Source organism: Protobothrops mucrosquamatus, unplaced genomic scaffold (assembly GCF_001527695.2).
Source record: "Protobothrops mucrosquamatus isolate PMUCROS unplaced genomic scaffold, P.Mucros_1.0 scaffold237, whole genome shotgun sequence".
NCBI classification, from domain to species: domain Eukaryota; kingdom Metazoa; phylum Chordata; class Lepidosauria; order Squamata; family Viperidae; genus Protobothrops; species Protobothrops mucrosquamatus.
This window is the reverse complement of record NW_015386587.1, coordinates 323,164-333,183: the sequence shown is the minus strand read 5'-3', so window position 1 is coordinate 333,183 and position 10,020 is coordinate 323,164. Positions and strand designations below refer to the sequence as shown.

Sequence of the window (10,020 nt, the reverse complement as noted above, 5' to 3'; positions counted from 1 at the left end):
TATTATTATTATTATTATTATTATTATTATTATTATTATTATTATTATTATTATTATTATTATTATTATTATTATTATTATTATTATTATTATTATTATTATTGCTACTCAAGAACTTACAATTGTCTGCAGCCAGATATTCACACTGGTTGCTTCCCAAAAGGAACAAGTTACCTTTAAAAGCTGACTGGAACACATTTGCTGATGCCAAAAGAGTATAGAAATAAATCATGAGTTTTAAAGCAATCCTAAATAACCTCAAGACCCAAGACTATAATTTCACACATGAAATGGTCAAAAGCTTTATTTTTCATTTTAAATTATTAATCATTTAATGGTTGTACAAGTCCCTCACGTATTCTTCCAAGCTTCTTACTTATTCAAATAGCAGGAAACAAAAGATTCTATATCAAGTATAATAACTGCAGAATTACAGTGTCAAATTTATTGACCAAAAAGATAATGTCCCTGAAAAAAATAATATAAATTGAATGAAACCAAATGAATCCAAAGCAACCATCTTCAGGTGACATATGTTTGTTTTCATAAGTTCTTATTTAGCCACTCAATGTAGTTGTTAGCGATTCTGTGTCCTATATTTAGTGCAAAAGGACCTGTAATAAATGTTAGAGGACCATGAATAGTATTGTCAACATGTTCATGTATTACCTGAACTCCTGCTTCCCTAAGACGGAAAACATAAATGATTCCATCATCCCTCAAGATATCGTATTGACAAGTGATGACATATGTGAGTGGTAAGCCCCGAAGCTTGATTTCATCAACTAAAAGTGGTGCTAGTCTTGGATCCACTAACCCAGGGTATTTGTGTCCAATTTTGGAAATTCTATGTGATGGGTCAGTATAAATGTGGCCTTTTTTAAATCTTTCAGGTAGCCAGTTACTCCAGTTTACAAATTTAAACAAATGGTTAAACTCTGCAGGAACATGTTGGTTGGTCTCTAAAGCTTTGGCAAAAGACTTATCTGATGTAATATATTCACTGAAGAATCTGAACAATATTCCTTTAGGCAGAATTGGCATGTTTTTATTATCTTGATAGGATGGCAGTTCCATATCAATAGACTGAAGAGCAGGGTATATTAAAGCTTGAATCTTGAATTTAGCTTTGACATCAGGGTCATCTAGAAGCTAGAAAAGAACAGTATTTATTGGAAATATTATTCCCATGAAAGATGGACTATTTAATATGTTTTGTTATTTCATAGTGTAAGCAAAACAATCGTATAAATTTCAAAGCTTATACATTTTCTATCTCTTTTATTCAAAATTGTAGGGGGAAAACCTTACCTAATGTGTTTTCACAGTATTTGTAATCTGCCAATTTTCTATAGTAAAAACTTTTGAGGAAAATTGCAAATAAAATATTGGAAGATATTTTACACTTACTATCCAAAGATATCTTAAGAAGTTCAATATGTTCCAATCTTATCCATCAATGACTATAATTTAACTATTATTTATCAGTACTCTGGAGTTTTGATGTTTTAGGAGTTATTGACTCTTTTTCAATCCTGCCATAATCAAAATAGGCTGGGAAGATTTAAAACTCTTTTCCTTGCAAAGTACAGATAAAGGTTTTCCCCATCCAGTCATGTCCGACTCTGTATACTAAAATTGTCCCAAAAAGTGTCCTCTTATTCCCCCAAAATTATTTCCTCTCAGGAAAGTTTTTGTTTGTTTGTCTTATGTCATTCACAGCTCACACGAACATGTTACATTTACTTTGATGGTGTTGTTGAGCTTGCTTTATTCTTGGAATGGGGCTGGAGTTACATATTTCATAATGAAATAACCATTGACAATTTCCTCCTTCATTCCTCAGTTGTCTTCTCGGGCTTCGTTGGAATCATGGTAGATGCTCTGGAGCAATCAACAAACTAAAAATCTCTAGGACTTTCTTTAAATGGTAGATACCCACTTTTACCCATCTAATGTGAAAAGTCTCAGCAGTTGCACCTGATTGTTAATTGCTGCAGCTGGTTCTTATTTATAACCCAAGGTGTTATGTTGCATGATGATTTCAGGCAGCCGGGATTCAATTCACATGCATAATTCTATAGCCCTCCATTTTGGACTCCTTAAAAGACCCCGAATCTTTCAAGGTAATTAAAAATTGTGACTTCCTACTCTTAGCCATCCACTGTGGAAAGCCCCAACAACTAGCTCTTGTTTCTGATCCAACTTAATTAGTATCAGGATGACTTCAGATGACATGCATACTTCCATTTTGGATTTATTACTTTCAAATGGGTAATACTTACCTGCTGGGTTACAGCTGCAGCTAAGTTACCTCCTGCACTGTCTCCTGCAATGCCGATTCGGCTTGGATCTACATTATATTTCTTCAGAATGCTGCTTTGTAGAAAGTACTTTGCTACTGAGTACACATCTTCGAATGCAACTGGGAACCGATATTTTGGAGCTAGTCTATAACTTTTTGGAATTGGTTAAAAAAGACAGTGACAGAAATATGTGAATTTCCTGTTTTTATAAAACAAAATTGATTTTACAGTATTGATACTAGATTAAATAAGGCGATTGGCTTCCATATAGAAAGCTCTGTGAATTTGCTTACCTTTTTTGAATTCCTGACTTACTTGTGTGCTAAATGGTCTATAAAATGTCTTTCTCTTTTACCGACTAACTCTCATCTGGTCTGTTTTGTCAATAGAATAATTACATTTCATAGGAAGTCATGTTTTATGGAAGCTATAAATTATATGGAATAATTTGAGACAGAATAATCTCTAACTTTGAAAAATGCCATTAGCTTTTTTTTTTTTAAAAAAAAAAGCTGCTGCTAAGCAACACTGATGTAATAATCTGTGGGACAACCCTTAAGAAAGAGGAGAAGGAAGAGCCACAGCCAAAGCAATGGTGAGATAAGAGTCATCTCGGCCTACAGGAGGAATGCGGTGTGGAAAACATCTCAGATGGAACCATCCTGTTTCCCTTGAAAGTAAAGACTCTGTTACTATAACCTTGCAATAAAGGTAGTGTTAGTACTCATAGTATTGGTTTCTTGTCTGGACTACCACAAAAGGTTGACAACTGGGATCATTATATTTTTATATTGTGAAATGGAGGTTTTAGTCTATCGAAAATATTTGTGCATTTCAGTTTATGTATTTAAGTATTATTATACCATCTTCCAATTATATTGTTAGTTTACTCTTTGCCAAAAGAGTAAGATAATTATAACATAAACATCAAGAAACAAATAACCAAAGCTCTCCCCTTAAAGTATAAAAGATGGTAAATGTAAAACTACATTAATTATCCATTATAAATAGGAAATAATACTTATAGCACAGCATATGCAAGGAAGTATAATTTAGTGACCAATAACAATATATATATTTATGAGGCTTCTATTGCTGGTTTGTGCTATTACTAATCATTAATTAATTTTTTGTTTGTAGAAAGATATAAGGAAAAGATTAATGAACAAAAATGTCTACTTCAAACACTATTCTTACTCGACTGACACCACAACAGCAGTTAGTCTTTCTGACGTCCATCTTGATAAGAGGTCATAGGATTTCATGTCTGTGAAAAATAAATGGCAAAGCATGTTTTATTACTCTTGCAATATCTATACACAATGCATGCTTCCAAAACAACATGGAACAAGGGCTTTAGACTCCCACAAGGGTGAGCCTAGCATGTCACCATAGAAAGCTAAGAAACATCAAGCTCCTTTTATGAATAGCAGAAATGTTCCTGCCTCGTGTTCATGTGAGGTCTAAAGTCCTAAGCCTACACAATTCTAATGAGCTGTTATCTGCTTTTCTTGGGAGTGACTTTCTGGAAACTTTCTCTGAATCTTTAATCCAGTGTTTCCCAATCTTGGCAACTTCAAGATTTGTGGATGCCAGTTTCCAAAATTCTACTGCCTGAGTAATTCTGGGAGTGGAAATTAATTTTGGGAGCATCATAAAATTATTGAGGCAAGGAGAAACTGCTCTAATCTCTACCATTCAGTGAGATCCTTGGGATAACAGTGCTCCTGCTGAGGCTCCCAAGACTACCAAAGTAGAGAAGCAAGTAATCAGCAGGATGTGAAGACCTTTTAAAATGGGTTTTGAACATTTCCATATTTAAATTTATTTATTATTTATTAATTACATTTATATCCCGCCCTTCTCCTTGCGGACTCAGGGCGGCTGAGTAGGGATACTTTTTGGAGTAGGGATACTTTTTGGAGTAGGGATACTTTTTGGAGTAGGGATACTTTTTCATTGATTAGGCACAGTTTTAGGAGGTATCTTCCTTCATCTTTGAGAAGCTCAATGCTCCGTCTGATTTGAGAGAAGGTTTTTTTTTCTTTTTTTAATAATATTTTATTATTTTTTCTAATTTTACAGTTAAATATTTAAAAAGCAACGTGGTGACTGGGTTAATCAATAGTTCAATAACATACATAAGTCTTTAGTATAAATCTCAAGTTACAACATCAGATATTTCCTCTCTTTTTCCCTTAATAATATCTACTATCTCATATTAGGCTAATACAATTCTTGTTATTATCAACTAAGTAAAAACATCTTTGTTACATTTATCAATAGTTTTTAGCTTATACATATCTTAATTATGTTTGCATTCAATCCTTACATACGATCAATGTCCTGTTATTGCTTTTTTCCCCAAGCTTTAATTTCCCATCAATATTCAAATTAACATTTGGCATTTATAATTTCCAAGCTTTAGGTAACCAAAGTTTCCCTTATCTCAACTTCTTCCTTTTTCCCTTTTCATAACAAAATCTAGTATTCTAAATACACATCTATTTGAATATAGTTTTGTTCTGTTTTCTAAAAGTTATCTATTTTCCACCATATTAAACTATCTAATTAATAATACAGTATCTCCTCTAATAAATCAAAACCATTATATGCATTGTCTGAGTTAACTAATTAATCAGTAATATACATAATTTTTTTACTTTAGGTCTAATTTTTAAAAACTCAAATACTCCCTCTCTTTTTCTAGTAATATCTATTATCTCATATTGGGCAAAAAAAATCTTGTTACATTTATCAATACTTTTTAGCCTATACATAAACTTAAATTTCCCATCAATATTCAAAAAAAAGAGGGAAAGAAAAAAAACAATAAACAAAAACACTGTTATTTATGATTTTCAAATATTTTATATTAGGTGACCAAAATTTCCCTTGTCTCAACTTCTCCCTTTTTCCCTTTTCATACCAAAGTCTATTAGTCTTGTTATGCAAGAAGATTGGATTCTTCTATTATACCTTAGTGAAAGCCCCGGGACAACAGAATAAATAGATACAGTTTTTATTTAAGACCCACATTAGTGGAATTAGTGAAATAAAATACTTATGTTTACTTGCTGATCCAATACACCATCCACCTCCATGAATGAAAATCATTGCTCTTTTCAAGACATCTTCCTGCTTTGTAGGAATGTAAAGACGTACTGGAACATGGCTAAATTTTGTGTCTGTTACAATAACTTTTTCATCAGATGTAGGTGCTGTATATTCCATAATTGTGTATAAATTCATAACATCCATATAGTGTCCAAGACCCAACTTCTCCACAATTGTGGCCTGCAAAACAAAAGAAATCTTTGTGCTAAGCAAAGGCTTCATAGTAATCTAAACTCCATATCTTTTTCCATAAATCAGCATTTCTCAATCTTGGCAAGTCTGAGACCTCAACTTTCAGAGTTCCACAGCCAGCAATTGCTAGGGGCTCAGATAGGACACCCATCAGAAGGGGCTCAGGGAGAATGAAAAATCACCTGAGTGGAATCAACAAGGATCAGAACAAGAAGACAGTTAATGAGATAATCTAGCACTCACTCGGTAAATACACGGAAAAAGACTGATATGCACTAGACACCAGATATGGGAGAGGAAAATATCCACAAAAGCTTTGGAGAAAAGTATCATGCAAGAAAAAGAATTGTTTTTGCTTCAGAGAAAGACCTGTATCTGTTGCCCTGGAGAGGACACCATGAGATACTCCAAGGCAGTGGTGGGATTCAAATACCTGAACATCCAGTTATCTGCATGGATGCAGGCCTGGGCCTCCGAGGCCTAGAATGGATTTCTCGAAGTGACATCCATGCACTTCCTGTGGGCTGTTCTAGGCCTGGGAGGCCTCCTCCAGGCCTCCAAGGCCTACAATGGACTTCCGGAAGTGACATCCATGCACTTCTAGCGCGCTATTCTAGGCCTGGGAGGCCTTCACCAGGCCTAGAACGGTTTTCCGGAAGTGACATCCACGCACTTCCGGTGGGCAGTTCTAGGCCTGGGAGACCTTCTCCAGGCCTCTGAGGCCTAGAACAGACTTCCAGAAGCAGCATGGATTCAGCCGGTTCTCCGAACTCAACAAAATTTAGCTACCTGTTCTACCGAACCGGTGAGAACCGGCTGAATCCCACCACTGCTCCCAAGACATCCTGAAAAGAATTCTGCAGATACTAGAAGGAACAATCATTTCAGATATCTGCAGATACTAGAAGGAACAAGCAAGAGACTGTAAGGGGAGAGAAAACAGGGAGTTAATAAAGTAATAAAGCCATAAAAGAGAAAAGGAAGTATTAACGAGACATAAATAATAATGGAGAATATGAGATATAAAATGAAGACCTCAATGTTCAGACAGAGAGAGGGTCAGAGTTAAAAGTTAAATGCTAATTATAAAAAATGTAATTATATAAAAATATAATAGGATAATGAAGGAATTAAAAATATAACTGTTTAGTGTTTCATGATCTAATGACCACAGGGGGCCAGTAGGATGTAGATAGAAAATTAATAATTTAGTATACTGGTTTGCAATCACCTACTCTTTATTTAAGAAATAGCTAATGGTTTTGACAATTCCCCTGACAGGTGCTAGCATTTGCCTCTCTTAATAATGTACTGATTGCAAATGAATGTCTCTTCTATTATAATAGTAAAACCTGTTTTACTAATCCTGGTTTGGGTCAGGTTTCCACACTTAGGAATGCTGGCAGAAAACCATATGAGCTGAGATTGTGCACCTGTGGACAAAGGGTCATTGATACTATAGCTCATGTCCTGCTATACAGCATCTTCTACAAGGACTCATTTTGTAACATCTTACCTAATAAAATATCTGGGAAACACTGATCTTTTTGAAGTGCAACTACTGTTATCAGGTCAACATGAAGTAGTTTCTTTGAATGTGTCCAAATTCTGCTATGCTGTATGTAAAATTAGGCAAACTTTAATTGCCCACTATTAATCCACCACCAATCGCAATATATTATTCTGTCTGCCTTTATTTTTATTTTTTCTATTATTATTTTTAATGCTAATCTGTGACCATAATAAAAATTGATTGAATACTTAGGAATGTTGGCAAGCATACATAGAATATCTTGATCTCCAAGAATTATTACATTTTTATTTCATTTTTTTCCTGAAAGGTGGCTAATGAGTGTTATCCTCACAACAACTCCCTGTATTAAGAGTGAGTGACTGGCGACTTCCGGTTCCGGTATGCAGCGACACCGGTCGCGTCTGGGGACTCGTCTCCAGTCCGGCCAGGTTTTCTGCGTCGGTAGACCCCCTAGCGGGTCGAAAGTCGCCCTGGAGGGGCGACCACCGAGGAGGAGGCTTGCTGGTGACTGTGGGAGAGCGGCAGCTTCTCCCACGGCCCCAGCTATTTCCTTAGGGCTGATGGATAAACGATTGTCCTGCAAGATGGCCGATTATCCTGCTGCACCAGCCGAAGTCACAATTACAGCTAAGCGATATTAGACCCACCGCGGAGGATCCAGGTGAGACCCTTTTGCCCCTCTCTTTCCCCCACTTGGTTTTTTTTTGCCTGTAAAAACTTTGGAATTATTTCCCCGTTTGGAAAAAGCAGCTTCTGTATGTGTGGGGGAAAAGGCGTTGAGAAGAAAATTTTTTTTAAAGACTACATTCTATTTTCAGTCAATTTGGAATACAGAAAAAAAACGCTTTTTTGAATTGTATTAGTAGCTAATATTGGAAGATTATTTCTTTCTCTGCTCTTTCCTTTAAAAGATAGAAAAAAGGGAAAAAATGGTGTCTGGAAAAGATTTTCTATTTACTGAGAACATCTAGTGGTGAGAAGGACCTGACCTTTAGACTATTTCTGGAGAAGATAAGCTGGTGCAGCTGTGGGAACTGAGGGGGTGGACACTGTTTAATTACAGTCCTCATTAAAATAATAATAATAATAATAATAATAATAATAATAATAATAATAATAATAATAATAATAATAATAATAATAATAATAATAATAATAATAATAAAGAAAGGACTCTCTTTGATTACTTTTAAAATGGAGAAACCCTACTCTCACTTAAATTGCAAGCTTATACTGGAAAAGCTCTATGAGGTTTTGGAAGAAATATGTGCTATAAGGAAAGGGATTACTACAGAACGAAGTGTCAACTTTACCCCAAACTTCCAAACTGACTTTCAGACTACAACTGCTTATTCTACAAACCAAAACATACTGGAAGAGGAATTAAGGGAGATTAAAGAGGACTTTGTTACAATGAAAGAGATTACCACAGAACTAAGAACCAGAGATTCTTCTTTAAATCTTAAAAGTGACTTTCAGACTACACCTGACTATTCTACAAACCAAAATACACTAAAAGATGACTTTATTGAGGATACAGAGGAACTTATTTCACCCTACAAGCATCTTACTTATATTTTTGAGGAACAGAAAAAGCAAAGACTGAGATTTGAACCTTTAAATCAGCGAGGTTTCAAGAACAAGAGAAATGGAGGCCCAATGCAGAGGACAAGAAGCTTATTACTGCCGCAAGTGGCATCACAAGCAACAAAGAGAGACCTATTGGATGAAAAGGAAGCGTTGCTGTGGAAACCTGCTTGGCAGAAAAAAAAAGCCTAGAATAAGACTGAAAACAGAAATTTAAAATATATATTGGATATAAGGCATTTTAGAACTATGGATTGATTTAAGGATTAAGTTCTTGAGTAGAAATAAGAAAAATGGGTGACTATTAATAATGGAATGAAGAAAAATGAAGAGATGTTCTAGATCGGGATTCGAACTAATTAATTAAATGTGATTCTAATTAGATTTTGTGTTTTGTTTGATAATATGGATATTATTAGGTTTGATAATTAATTGGATAAAATCAGAACCGTGTTTAAGGGACTCAAATGATTTAAGGTTGATATTATTTTGTTTAGCTAGAAATCGATTGATTGATGGTTTAGATATTTATAGGATAGATCAATATTTTATCTTAATTAGGAGATATTAGTGGAAGAAGGAATAAACAAGATTTATGATGAAATCAAAGAATTAGGATATATCTGGAAGGGATACCTGAACTGATAATGTGTGTATTTTCAGTTAAATTTGATTATGATCTTGTAATTGCATAAAGCTCTAAAACAGGTTTAGGATTAATAGAAATTTAAGTTAGAAATAGACTATTTTAAATACATAAGATATTTGAGGGAAATAGAGAGGGAATATTTGATGTACTGATTAAGTTACTTATATATGTTTTGTTTTTGGATCTTTGATTGCTCCAGCACCACGGTGTGTCTCAAGCACTTTGTATTAAGAACTAAAAAACCAATAAAATTTGTTTTAAAAAAAAAGAGTGAGTGACTGGCTATGACGTAACCTCCATGGGCAAGTGGGATTTTGAATTTTGTTTAAATCCATCATCTTAACTGTAGCTCTTAGAAGGTAGGTATATATTATAATACTAAGCACTGGGACAATCAACCACTATTCGCTGATAACTTGTTCAAGTTATCCACAAAGGTTTTGGCCTTCCCGATCTGGAAAAATACTATCAATCTACAATTTTACTGTGGTTGCGGGATTGGATTCGACTGGAAAATTGGAGATTATTAAAACTGGAAGGTCATGACATGCAGATTGGATGGCATGCCATGTTATGGGATGAGAAGTATAAAGCTCACCAGTATTTCCGGAGGCATCACATCAGACGGGCGCTAA

At 34.7% G+C, this 10,020-nt stretch overlaps 1 protein-coding gene across 1 annotated transcript in view; it reads right to left on the bottom strand.

Moving 5' to 3' along the window:
* Positions 1 to 277: 277 nt before the first annotated feature.
* The window catches only part of AADAC (arylacetamide deacetylase), a 12,789-nt gene continuing 3,046 nt past the window's right edge, over positions 278 to 10,020 (bottom strand). Inside the window, exons 2-5 of the mRNA XM_015814321.1 lie at positions 5,381 to 5,603; positions 3,504 to 3,573; positions 2,286 to 2,457; positions 278 to 1,152 (exon numbers count right to left, since the gene is read on the bottom strand). Coding sequence (XP_015669807.1) covers positions 544 to 1,152; positions 2,286 to 2,457; positions 3,504 to 3,573; positions 5,381 to 5,603 — 1,074 coding nt within the window. The 3' untranslated portion in view covers positions 278 to 543. The remainder of the gene's footprint in view (positions 1,153 to 2,285; positions 2,458 to 3,503; positions 3,574 to 5,380; positions 5,604 to 10,020) is intronic.